Source organism: Lithobates pipiens, unplaced genomic scaffold, assembly GCF_037356315.1.
Source record: "Lithobates pipiens isolate NorthernLeopardFrog02 unplaced genomic scaffold, aLitPip1_a1.2 Scaffold_23, whole genome shotgun sequence".
NCBI lineage: Eukaryota > Metazoa > Chordata > Amphibia > Anura > Ranidae > Lithobates > Lithobates pipiens.
The window spans coordinates 21,248,748-21,268,364 of NW_027507785.1; the positions used below are offsets into that span (position 1 = coordinate 21,248,748).

The following is a 19,617-nucleotide window of genomic DNA, read 5'->3' on the forward strand; positions in this document are numbered from 1 at the left end:
GCATAAACTAAGCGGTGGTTTAGGTCTGCCGGTCATTCTATTATGTCCATTTGCTGTTTTAGGGTCCGAACATCATCCCAGCAGACATCGTCTTCATAGTGAAGGAGAAGCCTCACCCGCGTTTCATCAGACAAGGGGATGATTTGATCTACACGGCGAACATCGAACTTGTGAAGGTAAAGATTGCCTCGCTTACTGACCAAATAGTAATCTGCAGAAGAGAAGCCGAGATATTTATCAACAATCCAGATAATCCAGTTTGTTTATCGCAGCAGCTGAGAAACAATCAACATGTTTCAGGAGCTCTGAAGCCTTCATCAGGGCTTGGCAACGCTGGATTGAAAAAGAAGGTCCCTGCAAAGAAGTTTAGGAATCTTGAAGTTATTTTTTTAAAATGATAAAGATTTTTAAATTCTAAGTTTATTCAAAATAAAAAATAAATAAAAAATCAGCACAAGGGATGGCACTTATTTCCTTGTGCTGGTGGCTGCTATGTTAGTTGAAATTGGAAGTCCTCTGCCCCCAGGGCTCAGGTCAGCAGGGGGGCCCAAGACCGATGTATCATACCCATACGTCAGTCCGTGCATGCTAAACTGCGCGTGCGGTTCCAGCGAACTCGATGTCGGGTGGCCACCCGCGATCGCGGTGAGGAGAGGCAGAACGCAGATCTGCCTGTGTAAATAAGGCGGATCCCCATTCTGTCAGGGGACAACTCTGAGATCTGCTGTTCTTAGTGGTCAGGAACAGAGATCTCTTTGTTGTCCCAGGCAGCCCACCCCCGCACAGTTAGAACACACTCAAGGAACACAGTTAACCCCCGATTGCCCCCTAGTGTTAACCCTTCCCTGCCAGTGACATTTATACATTGATCAGTGCATTTTTATAGCGCAGATCAATGTAATAATGTCACCGGTTCCCAAAAAGTGTCACTTGGAGTCAGATTTGTCCGCCGAAATGTCGCAGTCCTGCTAAAAAATCTCAGATCGCCGCCATTACCAGTAAAAACAGAAAAAACAATAAAAGTCCATAAATCTATCCCCTATTTTGTAGATGCTATAACTTTTGCGCAAACCAATCAATATACGCTTATTGCAATTAAATTTTTTTTTACAGCACAAAATATAAAAACTGCAGAGGTGATCAAATACCACCAAAAGTAATCTCTATTTGTGGGGGGAAAGGATATAAATTTTGTTTGGGTACAGGGTCACACGCCTGTGCAATTGTCAGTTAAAGTGACACAGTGCCGTATCGCAAAAAAATGGCCTGGTCTTTAAGGGGGTAAAACCTTCCAGGGGATGAAGTGGTTAAAAATAATTTGAAGAAAATAATTTTTAAATCAGCCAGTTCCCAGGTACTCGCACACAGAGACGAACGTATACGTAGGTCGAGCGAGCATATGTAACATGTGAGGTATCGCCATGAACGTTATAGCAAGAGCAATCATTTTAGCTCTAGACCTCCTACTTAACTTTAACCACTTACCGCATAATCATGTACCTGTTTGTCATTCTGCTTCAAGGGGGATGTTTATATTCCTTGTGACAGCAATAAAAGTGATCCAAAAAATTTTTTTTAAAGGGACATTGTGTGCAAAAAAATAAAAAATAAAATAAAAAATTTAAAATAAAAATTGAAAGCGCCCCCATCCCTCTGTGCATGCAGAAGTGAACGCATACGTGAGTAGCGCCCGCAAATGTAATCAGTGTTCAAACCACACGTGTGAGGTATCACCACCATCGTTGGAGCGAGCGCAATGATTCTATCCCTGGACCTCCTCTGTAACTATAAATTGGTAGCCGTTAAAAATGTTTAAATTGTCACCTTTTGGACATTTTTAAGAACCGTAGTTTGTCCTCATTCCACGAGCGTGCGCAATTTTAAAGCATGACACGTTGGGTATCTATTTACTCTGCGTATCATCATCTTTCACATTGTACAAAATAATTGGGCTGACTTTACTATCGAAAGACCGCTGCGCAAGTACAGTGTGACATAAAATATTACCATGATCGCCATTTTATTCTCTAGGGTCTCTGATAATATATATATATAATGTTTGGGGCATTCTAAGTAATTTTCTATCCAAAAATACAGATTTTTAACTTGTAAGCAACAAGTGTCAGAAAAAGGCTTCCTGCAAGAGGAACTGCAGCCTGCTCACCTAATTTGTAATAAAAACATCTTTGCCATTCTGGAGCTTCTCTCCAACCACTTTGCATATTATTTTATACATACTGTGACTCTGTACTTGCCAAATATGCCGCAGAAATCTCCCTCCACGGAATCTGGATGCATCCATTTTAACGGTGAGCAGCTGAAGCTGCTGTCTGTTCACTTCCTGGATTTACACAGACACACCTCCAGCTCTGCAGCTCTCATTGGCGCTCTTATGACTCATCCCCTCCTCCCTTCCTGGCAAACTCTCACAGAGAGAGAGAGCTGTGCATGATGTCATAAGCCTAGGCTAATGACCAGACAAACAGGAAGTGGGCTGTATAAGGTATTTACTGGAACAAAAAAATGTTTTACTAGCCAAAGTTAAAACAACAACAAGGGCAGAAGATTTAATAGATGGAAAAATGAAAAAAAAATGACACTTTAAGTGGTTAAACAGGTAACCTGTAAACATTTTTAAAGCGTCGCCTATGGCGATTTTTAAGTACCGTCGTTTGGCGTCATTCCACGAATGAGCGCAAATTGTAAAGCGTGACATATTAGGCATTTATTTACTTGGCGTAACATCATCTTTTATATTTTACTAAAAAATTGGTTTCTATAGTGTATTATTATTTTTTATTTTTTTTCCCCCCAAAAAACTGCTGCACAAGTACCATGTCACAAAAACAATTGCAATGGCCACTATTTTATTCTCTAGGTTCTCTGCTAAAAAAAAAAAAAAAAAAAAAAAAAAAAAAAAAATGTATGTTTGGGGGTTCTAAGTAATATTTTAGAAAAAAATACAGGTCTGGTCTTTAAGTTAGAAAAGAAAACTATTTAAGTTTTTATTGGAACCTTCATACAATATTTCTAATATAGCATTCTTGTCATATTAACCACTTACAGACCGCCACTCGCCGATATACGTCGCTACTTTGAAGGGGAATATTGTTGTTATGGCAGCAGTGAGCTGCCATAACCCCGGTACCCTCTTCTTCAGCCGGCGGTCCGATTTGCGATAAGAGTGGTCTCTGCGGTGGATTCGCCGCAAGATCACTTTCCCTGCCACGCTTCGGGTTCCCTCCGCCACTTACCGGAGCCTTTGGCAGCGGTGGAGGCGATCGGATCTTCACCCTTGCTGGGTATGGAGACGAGTGAGGGGAAGATGGCCCCCATCCGTCTCCATAACAATGCAGGGCGGAAGCGACATCATAACGTCACTTCCGCCCATAGATCTTAATTTTTTTATTTTATTTTTTATTTTTATTTTTTTTATTGCATTTTAATGTAAATATGAGATGTGAGGACTTTTTGACCCCCAGATCTCATATTTAAGAGGACCTATCATGCTTTTTTTTTTTCTATTACAAGTGATGTTTATATTTCTTGCAATAGGAATAAAAGTGACACAATTTTTTATTTTTTTTTAAACAGTGTAAAAAAATAAAATAAAAGCTAAAATAAATTAATAATTTTTTTTTTTTTTTTTTTAAATGCACCCTGTCCCACCGAGCTCGCGTGCAGAAGCGAACGCATACGTGAGTCGCGCCCACATATGAAAACGGTATTTGAACCACACATGTGAGGTATCACCACGATCGCTAGAGCAAGAGCAATAATTCCAGCCCTAGACCTTCTCTGTAGCTTAAAATATGCAACCTGTTTTTTAAACGTCGCCTATGGAGATTTTTAAGGGTAAAAGTTTGTCGCCGTTCCACGAGCCGGCACAATTTTGAAGCATGACATGTTGGGTATCAATTTATTCGGTGTAACATTATCTTTCACAATATAAAAAAATTGGGCTAACTTTACTGTTGTCTTATTTTTTTTAATTAAAAAAAAGTGTATTTTTTCCAAAAAAAGTGCGCTTGTAAGACCGCTGCACAAATACGGTGTGACAGAAAGTATTGCAATGACCGCCATTTTATTCTCTAGGGTGTTAGAAAAAAAATGTATAATGTTTGGGGGTTCTAAGTAATTTTCTAGTAAAAAAAAAAATGTTTTTAACTTGTAAACAACAAATCTCAAAAAGAGCTCAGTCCTTAAGTGGTTAACAATTATACAGGGGGAGTCGCCCCCTATCTATGTATATAATCCCCCCCCCTTATCTATGTATATCATCCCTCCCCATCTATGTATATATCCCCCCTCTATCTATGTCTATACCCCCCATCTATGTGTATATACCCCCCCATCTATGTGTATATCCCCCCCATCTATGTGTATACCCCCCCCCCTATCTATGTATATAATCCTCCCATCTATGTATATAATCCCCCCTATCTATGTGTATATCCCCCCTATCTATGTATATAATCCCCCCTATCTATGTATATAATCCCCCCTATCTATGTGTATATCCCCCCCATCTATGTGTATATCCCCCCCCCATCTATGTGTATATCCCCCCCCCATCTATGTGTATATCCCCCCTATCTATGTGTATATCCCCCCTATCTATGTGTATATCCCCCTATCTATGTATATAATCCCTCCTATCTATGTGTATATCCCCCCCCCATCTATGTGTATATCCCCCCCCCCCCATCTATGTGTATATCCCCCCTATCTATGTGTATATCCCCCCTATCTATGTGTATATCCCCCCATCTATGTGTATATCCCCCCTATCTATGTATATATTCTCCCTCTATCTATGTGTATATCCCCCCCATCTATGTGTATATCCCCCCCCCCTCCTATCTATGTATATAATCCTCCCATCTATGTGTATATCCTCCCCCCTATCTATGTGTATATCCCCCCTATCTATGTGTATATCCCCCCATCTATGTGTATATCCCCCCTATCTATGTATATATTCTCCCTCTATCTATGTGTATATCCCCCCCATCTATGTGTATATCCCCCCCCCCCCTCCTATCTATGTATATAATCCTCCCATCTATGTGTATATCCTCCCCCCCTATCTATGTGTATATCCCCCCTATCTATGTATATAATCCCTCCTATCTATGTATATAACCCCCCCTATCTATGTGTATATCCCCCCTATCTATGTATATAATCCCCCCTATCTATGTATATAATCCCCCCTATCTATGTGTATACCCCCCCCCCCTATCTGTGACTTGCACAGCATACAAACTCTATGAACAGGGACCCCCTGGTGGGATCTTGGCCCGGGACTTCAGCGCTGAAAAGCTAGAGAAACAGCATTGATCTCCACCAATAAATACAATCATTGCTGCCAGTGCTGGTAAAATGAACTTTTGTAGAAAATGTGAGAGTTCAGATCAGGGAGCCGGATCAGCAGAAATGGGTCATTGGGGGAAAGCAGCGTGAAAAATACAGTAAAACAGCGGAAAAAAAATGCGTAACGTGATAAAAAGAAGAAGAGAGGGGTCATTACTGGGCAGGACAATGAGCTTATTCAGGATGTCCGGAGAGAGACCTAGAAGGAAATAATCTGTCACATTTCTCATTCATATTATTATGTAAGGAATACATCTCTTACAGGAATGATCCTCCCCCTCTGGGAAATCCTCTCACTGCTATATTGTTAAGCAAAGAACTATGGGAGTCACTGCGGCTTGGCCAATCAGGGGGTCAGAGTTCACGTGACGCTTGATGGTAACTGGTCAGACAACTGTCCGACCTCACACACCTCTGTTGGCCAGCAGCATCTGTTGGACCTTGGGTCTCCTCTGATCCCCTGACACTCGGACCCCAGAACTCGGCTTAGGGATGGTGGGAACCCCTCATAATGGGCACAGTAGGTGTGCAGACCCAGGAACTCAACACAGGGATGGTGGGAACCCCTCATAATGGGCACAGTAGGTGTGCAGACCCAGGAACTCAACACAGGGATGGTGGGAACCCCTCATATAATGGGCACAGTAGGTGTGCAGACCCAGGAACTCAACACAGGGATGGTGGGAACCCCTCATATAATGGGCACAGTAGGTGTGCAGACCCAGGAACTCAACACAGGGATGGTGGGAACCCCTCATATAATGGGCACAGTAGGTGTGCAGACCCAGGAACTCAGAGCAGAGATCTCACCAAAAGAGTTCCTTCCAGTTCTTTGCTGCAGTGAACGGGAAATTTTCCAGCAGGGCGGTTGTACAGATGTAGATTGGTAGATCCACTTCTGAACAACTACATGCCCATACATGGATTGAATTTCGGCCACTCCCTGCTTAACCGATCAGATTTTGTTTCATCTATGGCCAACTTAAGGGGTAGGAGTGTAGAAGCACAGGGAAGGTGAGAACCCATCATAATGGGCACAGCAGGTGTACAGACCCGGGAACTCAGCACAGGGAAAATGGGAACCCCTCATAATGGGTACAGGAGGTGTGCAAACCTGAGAACTGGAGAAATGGTGGAAGTCCCTCACAAAAGTTGTACAGTTCCAGGAGCTCATTGTAGGGAAGGTGGGAACAACTCATGGTAGGTAGAGCAGTTGTACAGACCCAGGAACTCCCTACAATGATGGTTAGGAACCCCTCATTATGGGTACAACAGGTGCCAGACACAGGAACTCAGCACAGGGATGGTGGGAACCCTTCATAATGGGCACAGCAGGTATACAGACCCAGGAAGGGATGGTGAGAACCCCTCATAATGGGCACAGTAGTTGTACAGACCCAGGAACTCTGCACAGGGATGGTGGGAACTCCTCATAATGGGCACAGCAGGTGTACAGACCCAGGAACTCAACACAGGGATGGTGGGAACCCCCCATAATGGGTATAGGAGGTGTGCAAACCTGAGAACTGGAAGGACGGTGGTAGCCCCTCACAAAAGTTGTACAGTTCCAGGAGCTCATTGTAGGGAAGGTGGGAACAACTCATGATGGACAGAGCAAATGTATAGACCCGGGCACGGCAGACCCAGAGACTAAGAACAGGGAAAATGGAAAACCCTCATAATGGGTACAGCAGGTGCAAACCTGAGAACTGGAGGGATGGTGGCAGCCCCACACAAAAGTTGTACACTCCCAGGAGCTCATTGTAGGGAAGGTGGGAACAACTCATGCTGGGTACAGCAGGTGTACAGATCCGGGAACTCGGCACAGGGATGGTGGGAGCCCCTCATAATGGGCACAGCAGGTGTACAGATCCAGGAACTCAGCACAGGGATGGTGGGAGCCCCTCATAATGGGCACAGCAGGTGTACAGATCTGGGAACTAAGCACAGGGATGGTGGGAGACCCTCATAATGGGCACAGCAGGTGTACAGATCCGGGAACTCAGTACAGGGATGGTGGGAGCCCCTCATAATGGGCACAGCAGGTGTACAGATCCGGGAACTCAGTACAGGGATGGTGGGAGCCCCTCATAATGGGCACAGCAGGTCTCCAGACTCAGGAAATCGGCACAGAGTTCTAGAAGGAAAGAAGATGCGATAGACATATTATACCATATTTTCATAACTAAGTACCCATCTACAAGCCAGCATTGACCAACAAGCCACTATAATTCCCTGGAGCTGATGGATGGGTTGGGATCTCTGTTTAGCCAGTAGAAACTCTTATCTGTAAAATATTTGCACAATTTTGATATTTCAGCGCTGCACCTTTTTATACTTTGACCAGCAGGGGGCATTGTAGTACCGTGTTAACAGTTATCTCTCCTCCTGTTGTATTTAGGACTCTGACCAGCAGGGGGCGTTGTATTACAGTGTTAATAGTGATCTCTCCTGCTGTGTTCCAGGCACTGATCGGCTGTACTGTGGAAGTCGAGACATTAGACGAGAGAATATTGAATATCCCCATCAATGATATTGTGCAGTAAGTACGGGTGACCCAAAGTACAAAGAGTTGATGTTTAAAGTGAGTCAGAGCCGGGCCTAAAATACTTTTTAAAATAACAGCAGTACTAAGCGCAGGGACCTTGTGATACCTGCAGGTATCTGTTAATATAAGGTGGTCATTCATATGTCGATTGGTTTAGGTATCAGCAAGCGTTCGCAAGCTCATTCAGAGCAAATATTTTAGTCATCATTAAATCATCAATTGAATAGTTTTATTTATTTTTTATATAAAATATATATATATATATATATATATATATATATCTATATATATCTATATATATATATATATATATATATATATATATATATATTACTTTTTTTTTTTTTTTATTATTCTTAATATATAAATATTAAATATAATAATATATATATATATATTACACACACACACGCGCGTTTGTGGCTACCTTGAGTCCTGTGTCCCTGTGGGACCCACCTTGGATCCTAACCTTACACTGTACATAGGGCTCTTCAATCCAAGCCCAGATTAAATTGAACCTCTTCTCCTTCACAAACCTGTCCTCCTGCCTCATCTCCCTCACCAGCTCTGTGTAAGCTATATGAGTATTTGATGCAGCAGCTCTACCCTTGGATCGAGGTGTCCTTTTAAGGAATGCCCACCCCCAGGGCAGGACTTAGGGAGGTGGGGGCCCCTGGGCTTGAGTCACTTCCGGGCCCTACCTTCTATACATTACTTTAAATAGAACAAAATGATACATGCAAAGCTATGTATTAGAGCTACACAGTTCTGGATAAACTGAGAAATATAAATATATATATATATATATATATATATATATATATAATTAGGGCTGAAACTACTAATCAATTATGAAATTAATCGATTACTATTTTCATAATCGATTAATCGGCAAGTAACATAATGAGGCTTAAGGGAAGTGGCTGGATGTGTGGAAACAACCATCTACACAGTAAACAATGTAATAATTAAAAACGAACCAGGAGATTAATCATAGCAATAAAAATGAATAAAATGATAATTAAATTGTAACGAATATGAAGATATTTAAAACGTAAACGGGTGAGGCCCCCCTATTGGGCGAGGCCCATGGACTTGAGCCCAATAAAGCCCAATGGTATGTCTGGCCCTGCCCATCCCCCCCCCCCCTTCCCAAATGCATCCCATCTGGTCCAATACTTCCCTTAAAGCGGAGGTCCACCCTAAAGTGGACCTTCCGCTCATTGGAATCCTCCCCCCCTCCGGCGCCACAATTGGCACCTTTCAGGGGGGAGGGGGGTGCAGGTACCTGTACAGTACAGGTATCTGCACCCACTTCCGGCATAGATATCTGCGGAAAGGGGCGTAGATCTACGCCCCTTTCCGAAAGTCCCCCCGCTGCCTGCTGGGAAACACACAGATCCCAGAGGCAGCGGGTCCATCCTTATAGCGCAGCGCGACTCGCGCATGCACAGTAGGGAACCGGGAAATGAAGCCGAAAGGCTCCACTTCCTGATTCCCATACCCAAGATGGTGGCGGCAGCACCCGAGAGATGATCGAGAGATCGGCTTCGGGTGCCGACATCGCGGGCGCGCTGGACAGGTAAGTGTCACTATTTTAAAAGTCAGCAGCTGCAGTATTTGTAGCTGCTGGCTTTTAAAAAAAAAAAAAGGCGGACTCCCGCTTTAAACCTTGTTCCAGCAGCCATTCTGCACATTTGCACTGCAGCCCCCTCCGATTCCTTTAGAGAGCCATACTCATGGGGCCTCCAGTGGTCCTACTAAGTACACTTATTCCCATGGGAATCAATGAGGCCACTGTGTCCATGCACAGGGACCTCTTCATGCTTTTGCTTTGCCCGAACTATGTTTCTATATTATTCGTGATACAAAATAGTCGTTTCTACAATATTTTGGTTTTATATGCAGTGGGTGGGGTGTCATAGTACCTTTAAATATTGTTATTTCAAGCCCCACTAATGTAGGGTTGGCTATTACTAGAGAGTTGGGTCCATGGGCCTTATCCTGGCTTTCTTCCAGTGCCTTCCTCCTCCAGCTGCTCCTTCCTGTATTGCAAATCCCATCTCTGATGGGTCATAGCTGATCGAACGTCCCTATTCTCAGTTAGCCGAGCCATAGCTGTATTAATCAAGCCAATAAGTCACATTAAGTCAATAAGTTTCTAAGTATGGTGATCAATGTCTGGCCTGGGGCTGGAAGGTGCAAGGAGCTCCCAGTAATGTGCCTCCTGGGGGGGGGGGGGGGGCATCCCAGGAGTGCCAGAAAAGACATCATAGGTTGTACCACCCACACCATGGTGTTTCTTCACTGGCACTAGGCCACATCACTTTATACTTTTCTTGCACTACATCTCTTGGATGGCCCTTTTGGCCAGCCAGGACAAATTTTACACCAGGCTTTGTATTGCACATAGCACTTTTTGTTGTTTTGTCATTATTTATTCTTCATAATCCTTTATACTGCACATATGTTGTATTTTTGTGTTTCGCACAGAGATGGAGGTGCAGGTTATCGGGGGGGGGGGGGGCTGTCTTGATGTCTGGGGGGAGGTTCTATGGCTTTTTAGTGTTTTGCCTGTCCCTGGAGAGGTCTCTCTTTTGGGAGAGCCTCTCACCAATTACTTGGTGAACGGGCTTCGGCAGATCCTTAAGGAGTGGGGTCCACCTGGCATCGGCCTAGGTAGACTACGGCGTACCTTGTCCCTGATAAGGGGTTTTGCATCCCCCCAGGGAGTTCAGGATTAGAGGCCCTTTCTCTTTGGAGGTTTGGCCATTTCTGTACCTTCTCTGCACTATTTTGTAGGGATGCACCGAAATTTCGGCCGTCGAAATTTGCCGAAAGAAAAAAATGGCCGATAATTGAGCCAAAAATGGGGCGGGGCCTGGGGGCGGAACTCCGCCCCCACCCCGCCCCTGGTGCCTCCCATGATGGGGGTGAATAGCGCAGGACTGATGCAGCCAGCGATGCCCCTCTGCAGTGAAGAGAGCCGTCTGGTTGAATAGAGCGCCGGGAACATCACAGCTTTAATTTCAATAGCTGTCCAGATTGGACGGGTGATCTGTCTATCAAAGTGCCTGGACAAGGGGGAGGGGCTGTGTGTGACGGCGCGCGACGGGGAACACACAGCTATTGAAATTAAAGCTGTGATGTTCCCGGCGCTCTATTCAACCAGATGGCTCTCTTCACTGCAGAGGGGCATCGCTGGCTGCATCAGTGGGGGGCATAGCTGGCTGTATCAGTGGGGGGCATAGCTGGCTGCATCAGTGGGGGCATAGCTGGCTGCATCAGTGGGGGCATAGCTGGCTGCATCAGTGGGGGCAACGCTGGCTGCATCAGTGGGGGCAACGCTGGCTGCATCAGTGGGGGCAACGCTGGCTGCATCAGTGGGGGGCAACGCTGGCTGCATCAGTGGGGGGCAACGCTGGCTGCATCAGTGGGGGGCAACGCTGGCTGCATCAGTGGGGGCAACGCTGGCTGCATCAGTGGGGGGCATAGCTGGCTGCATCAGTGGGGGCATAGCTGGCTGCATCAGTGGGGGCAAAACTGGCTGCATTACTGGGGGCAACACTGGCTGCATCACTGGAGGCAACACTGGCTGCATCACTGGGGGCAACACTGGCTGCACTTATCTCTTTTATCAGGTCGCCAGTCTCTAACCACCTCCTGTACCATGTCCCCAGTCTCTGACCATCTCCTGTACCATGTCCCCAGTCTCTGACCATCTCCTGTACCATGTCCCCAGTCTCTGACCACCTCCTGTACCATGTCCCTAGTCTCTGACCACCTCCTGTACCATGTCCCCAGTCTCTGACCACCTCCTGTACCATGTCCCCAGTCTCTGACCACCTCCTGTACCATGTCCCCAGTCTCTGACCACCTCCTGTACCATGTCCCCAGTCTCTGACCACCTCCTGTACCATGTCCCCAGTCTCTGACCACCTCCTGTACCATGTCCCCAGTCTCTGACCACCACCTGTACCATGTCCGCAGTCTCTGACCATCTCCTGTATAAAAATATTTTTTTAAAAACAGTCATTTTCGGTATCGGTGCTGTTTCGGTATCGGTTTCGGTTTTCGGCCTAGTGTATTTAAATTTACATTTTTTACTGGTTACATATTTTGGGTTATAGAGGAGGTCTAGGGCTATAATTATTGCTCTCGCTCTAACGTTCGCGGCGATACCTCACATGTGTGGTTTGAACACCGTTTTCATATGTGGGTGGGACTTACATATGCGTTCACTTCTGTGTGCAAGCTCACGGGGACAGGGGCGCTTTCATTTTTTTTTTTTTTTTTTAGTTTTACACTTAAAAAAAAAAAAATTGATGACTTTTATTCCTATTACAAGGAATGTAAACATCCCTTGTAATAGGAATATGGCATGATCGGACATATTTACAGTGAGATATGGGGTCAATAAGACCCCCACATCTCACCTCTAGGCTGGGAAGAATGAAAAAAAAAAACGATCCTGGCTTACTAGCATAACATCGCGCCCGGCCTCCGAACGATCATAGTGACTCCGGGGACAATCTAGTCCGCCGGAAATCTCTATGATTACTTGCTGGGGCCGGTGGATCCTGTGACCGACTCACCGATGGAAACGGTGAGTCGGTAGAAGCACCAGAGGGCGGCGGGAGGGGGGGGGGGCGTCCCCTCCCGCCGCCCGTAAGAACGATCAAGCGGCGGACCAGCCGCTATGATCATTCTTATGGTGTAGGGAATCGCCGGCTGAAAAAGGCAATATCTGAATGATGTCTGTGGCCTCAGGCATCATTTAGATATAACCACCGAAAACCCCATGACGTCAATAGACGTAATGTGGGAACCAAGTGGTTAAGCGACTTGGTAACTGGTCATGGGCCACAATCAGCGAAGCAGGCGGATGGCAGGTCTGTGTCCACTCTGCATATGCAGAGCGGACATGGACACAGCCGGATCGGTTTGGAGGTAGGGCAAAAGTCGATTTACATCTGCCACTCCTTTAGGGGTGAATGGAGGGTCCATTTGGGTCGGACTGACCGTGTGAAAGGGGCCCATGGCTGCTTTCACACTGATGCACTGCAGTTTACCTGCACCGCGGGTGCAACCCAGTGTACTTTTGCCTTTTCTGGACTTTGCAATAGACTTCTATTATATTCTGCAGATTTGGTGCACTTTCAGAAAGCTCAAACTCGCAGGTAATAACAGAAGTGTATGGCTCAGTGCAGGTAACCCACAGGTGCACTGCTCTGCATCTGCGGATTTCTTTGAAAGCAGCCCAGTAACCACTGCAGAACAGATATGCCCATATATACACTGGGATTTTAGTAATAAACTGACCTTTAATAACAGTATTCTATTCTATTCCATGCCAGAGCAGGAGGTCGTGGGCCACATCAGATGGCTCCGCAGGCCACATGTGGCCCCTGGACCAATGGTTGGTCACCCCTGCCATAAATGGAGGTGACAGGTTGTGGCAAAACCTAAAGAAGGGGACATACCCTAAAAGTGTTAATGTGACGCAGGTGTATACTGTCCTATCTGACCAGCATTGTTTTAATGACCTAACACCGTGGTTGTCAACTTATGAGCTAAAGGGGGCTTCAGATGCGTCCCCTGACATCATCAAAGGGCCACACATAATGTTCAATATATGTAATACTTGAGAGGACTGTCAGAGGCTGCAGATCTAATAGAGGAAATGAGGGTCAGAGAGTGAGGACAGGATACATGGTTGGCTGGGGATATTCTGCAGAAGACAATACAAAGCTGAGAAGATGTTACATGAGACTAGTAGAGATCAGTGCTATTACTCTAATCAATATTCCCACTACAGGCTGCTGAAATCTGAGGGCCGCACATACAGTATACCATAGGGCCACATATTGGGCACCAGGGACCTAGCGTGTTGGCACGGGTTATGGCATTGTTCAAAAAGCAGCTAAAACTCACATTTTTGCCACATCACAAGGCCCACATGGAAGAGGCCTAACTATAAATTGCACATAGGGGCGGGATCTATGTGAGCTGTGGCTAATTCAAACCTCACACACATCCTGACCCTGGCCATGTCTCATTCTCAGTAACCGGTTGCTCATTCCTTTAGGTAACCCGTCGCTGCCAACAATTATTTGAAAGGTCTTCAACTCAGGGCCATCTTTAATATTGATTGGACCCCGGGCAAAAAAATTTTTGGGGGCCCCCTCCCATGCAATTTCACTCTCCACCTGCTCTGAGACATACAATAAATAGAAGCTGGACTTAAAATCAGTTTACTGCATCAGATCAGGCAGCAATTGTGATTGGTTGCCAGAGGTTACAGCATATCATTACTGCTTACTGACTGGTTGCTAGAAGTTACAGCACACATTACGGCTCACTGATTAGTTGCTAGAGGTTACAGCAAATGATTTCTGCTTGTTAATTAGTTGCTAGAGATTACTGTACAGTAATACTGCTCACTGATTGCTAGAGGTTACAGGACATCATCTTCTCACTTCAGGGAAGCATGATATACATATGAATGCCACCTTTATTTACATATCAATGCAGATGGCCACAGCTCTTTGCTTAGTAATGCCACTGCTATTTACATATGAATGCCAGTTATTTACATGTAAACACAGAGTCTGCAGGTGAGTCATCTGTACACAACAACAGGGCTAAAACTTCAAGGAAAATTTAAACTGGGATATTTGGCAAGTATGAGGCAGCTGCTTTGGGCCCCTCAACAATGACAGGGCCCAGGGCAGCTGCCCCTTTTGCCCTGCCTTAAAGACGGCCCTGCTTCAACTTTAGGCGGGCAGCACTAAGTGGGGGGAAGTTTTAACTAGTACAGTAGGTTTAGGTTCACCTTAATGGGGTGCAGTGGGTAGATCTTTACAGATCCTATGCAATACGATACAAATGTGCTTTTTTCAAGTACGTAAATTGCCCTGTTTTTAATGCTGTCTTGTTGTATAGACAACCCAACGATCTCAATTTCTTCCCTCTACAGCCCCAAGTACAGTAAGCTGGTTCCCGGGGAAGGCATGAGGCTGGTCGGTGACCCCAGTCTGAAGGGTGACCTCATCATCCAGTTTGATATTCAGTTTCCGGAGCACCTGACGCCACAGAAGAAGCAGCTCCTTCGCAAAGCCCTCACGTCTTCACCCACCTAACAATGACATTCACAGATGGGGTATTTTTTAAATGTTCAATGTTTTTTCATTAAACAATAAAATATTAGAAGAATGAGTTTTAAATGGATCACTACTTCTGCTCTGGTCATCACCAAAAATATGGTAAACATCAACTTCATTCAAAGCTATGAAAGAAATAAGGTTACCTCTGTATTTAATTTAGAAGATGAGATGTTAAAGGGTAAGACCATACAAAATTCATATTCAAGTTTTAGGGGAGTTCTGTGAGTCAGTCCGTGGCACCATATTTATCCAGGATACTCCTACAGTGAGATCTTCCAGCCATTCTTCAACAACTCGGTTGTTATCCACCTGGGAGTTCTGGCAGTTCCTGCCCACCCAGATGGTGGGGACCACTAATCATCAGCACAGCAGGTGTGAAGATCCAACAACTCAGCCCAGGGATGGTGGGAACACCTTAAAATGGGCACAGCAGGTGTATACAGTGGTGTGAAAAAGTGTTTGCCCCCTTCCTCATTTCCTGTTCCTTTGCATGTTTGTCACACTTAAGTGTTTCGGAACATCAAACCAATTTAAACAATAGTCAAGGACAACACAAGTAAACACAAAATGCAATTTGTAAATGAAGGTGTTTATTATTAAAGGTGAAAAAAAATCCAAACCATCATGGCCCTGTGTGAAAAAGTGATTGCCCCCCTTGTTAAAACATACTATAACTGTGGTTGTCCACACCTGAGTTCAATTTCTCTAGCCACACCCAGGCCTGATTATTGCCACACCTGTTCACAATCAAGGCATCACTTAAATAGGAGCTGCTTGACACAGTAAGGTCCACCAGAAGATCCTTAAAAGCTACACATCATGCCGAGACCCAAAGAAATTCAGGAACAATTGAGAAAGAAAGTAATTGAGATCTATCAGTCTGGAAAGGGTTATACAGCCATTTCCAAAGCTTTGGGAATCCAGCGAACCACAGTGAGAGCCATTATCCACAAATGGCGAAGACATGGAACAGTGGTGAACCTTCCCAGGAGTGGCCGGCCTCCCAAAATTACCCCAAGAGCTCAGCGACGACTCATCCAAGAGGTCACAAAAGACCCCACAGCAACGTCCAAGGAACTGCAGGCCTCACTTGCCTCAGTTAAGGTCAGCGTTCATGCCTCCACCATCAGGAAAAGACTGGGCAAAAATGGCCTGCATGGCAGAGTTCCAGGGAGAAAACCACTGCTGAGCAAAAAGAACATCAAAGCTCGTCTCAATTTCTCCACAACACATCTTGATGATCCCCAAGACTTTTGGGACAACATTCTGTGAACCGATGAGACAAAAGTGGAACTCTTTGGAAGGTGTGTGTCCAAGTATATCTGGCGTAGAAGGAACACTGCATTTCATAAAAAGAACATTATACCAACAGTAAAATATGGTGGTGGTAGTGTGATGGTCTGGGGCTGTTTTGCTGCTTCAGGACCTGGAAGACTTGCCGTGATAAAAGGAACTATGAATTCTGCTGTCTACCAAGAGATCCTGAAGGAGAATGTCCGACCATCTGTTCGTGTACTCAAGCTGAAACCAACTTGGGTTCTGCAGCAGGACAATGATCCTAAACACACCAGCAACTCCACCACCGAATGGCTGAAGAAAAACAAAATGAAGACTTTGGAGTGGCCTAGCCAAAGTCCTGACCTGAATCCTATTGAGATGTTGTGGTATGACCTTAAAAAGGCCGTTCATGCTCGAAAACCCCCTAATGTAACTGAATTAGGACAATTCTGCAAAGATGAGTGGGCCAAAATTCCTCCAGGACGCTGTAAAAGCCTCATTGCACGTTATCGCAAACGCTTGGTTGCAGTTGTTGCTGCTAAGGGTGGCCCAGCAAGTTATTAGGTTTAGGGGGCAATCACTTTTTCACACAGGGCCATGATGGTTTGGATTTTTTTTCACCTTTAATAATAAACACCTTCATTTACAAATTGCATTTTGTGTTTACTTGTGTTGTCCTTGACTATTGTTTAAATTGGTTTGATGTTCCGAAACACTTAAGTGTGACAAACATGCAAAGGAACAGGAAATGAGGAAGGGGGCAAACACTTTTTCACACCACTGTAGATCTGGGAACTCAGCACAGGGATGGCGGGAACCCCTCATAATGGGCACAGTAGGTGTGCAGACCTGGGAACTCAGCACAGGGATGGTAGAACCCCCTCATAATGGGCGACCTGGGAACTCAGCACAGGGATGGTGGGAACCACTCATAATGGGCACAGCAGGTGTACAGACCTGGGAACTCAGCACAGGGATGGTGGGAACCCCTCATAATGGGCACAGCAGGTGTACAGACCTGGGAACTCAGCATAGGGATGGTAGAACCCCCTCATAATAGGCACAGCAGGTGTGCAGACCTGGGAACTCAGCACAGGGATGGTGGGAACCACTCATAATGGGCACAGCAGGTGTACAGACCTGGGAACTCAGCACAGGGATGGTGGGAACCCCTCATAATGGGCACAGCAGGTGTATAGACCCAGGAACTCAGCACAGGAATGGTGGGAACACCTCATAATGGGCATAGAAGGTGTGTAGACCTGGGAACTCAACACAGAGATGGTGGGAACCCGCATATAATGGGCACAGTAGGTGTGCAGACCCGGGAACTCAGAGCAGAGATCTCACCAAAAGAGCTCCTTCCAGGAATCTTTGCCTGCAGTGAAGAGGAAATTTTCCAGCAGGGCGGTTTTACAGAGATGGATCGATAGATCCACTTCTGAACAACCACATGCCAATACATGGATTTAATTTTTGGCCGCTTCCTGCTGAACCGATCAGATTTTGATCCATCTATGTATGTATCACCCGTTCTTTTGAAGAGATGACTCTGTTTTTTTTTTTCTGTTGGCCACATCATTTTGTGGGTCCATTCTTCCTTATTCAGATAATTATGTTGTATAGCCACCATTAAATGACAGGTGCACTTTAGGTCTATGGCAAAAAGTCATAATAAAACTATTTATGGTGGGGAGGAAAACTGGACTTTGATTCTTGCAATAAATCCATCTTCATATTATTGCGGTGATAACACACAAAGGTCGGTTTAAGATGTTTTGCAGAACTTTTATCTCCTAGTATTTAATCTGCTACGTTCTGAGAACCGTTCCTGCTGCAAAATGAACAAACAAAACGGGCAACATAAGGTGTGCACAGCGATCATTTCACCGAACGTCTCTTGTTCTCCCTTCTCACTGCCTAACCACCCCCTTGGATGCATTTAATTGCACTGAACACCAAGCAAACTGTTAGATTTGAAGTTTATTCCACTTATTTTCTTGCTTTTTCTGCCCCCCATCAACATATTCATTTAGAACCAGTGATGTAATCGTCACTATCCAGTAGAGGGGCAGATAATGGTTGGTAGGAGTTGCCGGAACCCTCAGTCCTGATGCAAACAGAGGAGTCGTGTAAATATTAAAATGCCTTGATGGGTGGACGTCAAGTCTAGAAAAGTGGGCATTCCTAGGCAGGCTGTATTTGTATGCAGACCCCCCCCCCCCTAGGTAATGCTCACGTGTGATGATGAACATCTATTATGGAAAGAATTGAAATCCAATGAATGAAAGTGCCAGAGAGGAAAGAGGAAGTAGCAGGGGCGGCTCGTCCATTAAGGGCGCACGAGCGCCACCCTCTATGGTTAATAGAGAGATTCATGCATAGCATGAATCTATCCATAGCCGTCGCGGACACCCCCTATTCAGGCGACTGGCCCCTTTCGTGATGCCAGGCACCTGAAGTGGTGGTATTTTTTTATTTTTTATTTTTTTTTAACCACTTCAATACAGGACACTTATACACCTTCCTGCCCAGACCAATTTTCAACTTTCAGCGCTGTCGCACTTTTAATGACAATTGAGCGGTCATGCTAAACTGTACCCAAAATACATTTTTATCATTTTGTTCCCACAAATAGAGCTTTCATTTGGTGGTATTTTTATTTTCTGCTAAACAAATAAAAAAAAGACCGAAAATTTTGAAAAAAAAAAAAATTTTTTTTTGTTTCTGTTACAAAACCTTGTAAATAAGTAAATTTTCTCCTTCACTAATGGGGCTACATTGATGGGCACCGATGAGGTGCCACTGATGGGCACTAATATGCAGCACTGATAGGTGGCACTGATGTGCAGCAGTGATGGGTACACATAGGTGGCACGGATGGGCGGGACAGGTTGGGCACTGATAGGCGGCACGGATGCCAAACAATAATGCCTGCCAATCAGTGATGCTCATTGTGGGCACTGATTGGCATCCATTGTGGGCACTGATTGCATCCTTGGGGGGGCTGCGCCTCTCTGAGAGGAGCAGCAGTGATGGGTACACATAGGTGGCACGGATGGGCGGGACAGGTTGGGCACTGATAGGAGGCACGGATGCCAAACAATAATGCCTGCCAATCAGTGATGCTCATTGTGGGCACTGATTGGCATCCATTGTGGGCACTGATTGCATCCCTGGTGGTCCAGAGTGGGCATCCTTGGGGGGGGGAGCTGTGCCTCCTGTGAGAGGAGCAGCCGATCGGCTCTC

General features: G+C 45.3%; 1 protein-coding gene across 1 annotated transcript in view; it reads left to right on the forward strand.

The window, feature by feature from the left end:
- The window catches only part of DNAJB13 (DnaJ heat shock protein family (Hsp40) member B13), a 40,828-nt gene extending 25,678 nt beyond the window's left edge, over positions 1–15,150 (forward strand). The window contains exons 6-8 of the mRNA XM_077451271.1: positions 63–176; positions 7,842–7,918; positions 14,904–15,150. Of these exons, the coding sequence (XP_077307397.1) occupies positions 63–176; positions 7,842–7,918; positions 14,904–15,066 (354 nt within the window). The 3' untranslated portion in view covers positions 15,067–15,150. The remainder of the gene's footprint in view (positions 1–62; positions 177–7,841; positions 7,919–14,903) is intronic.
- Positions 15,151–19,617: the final 4,467 nt, after the last annotated feature.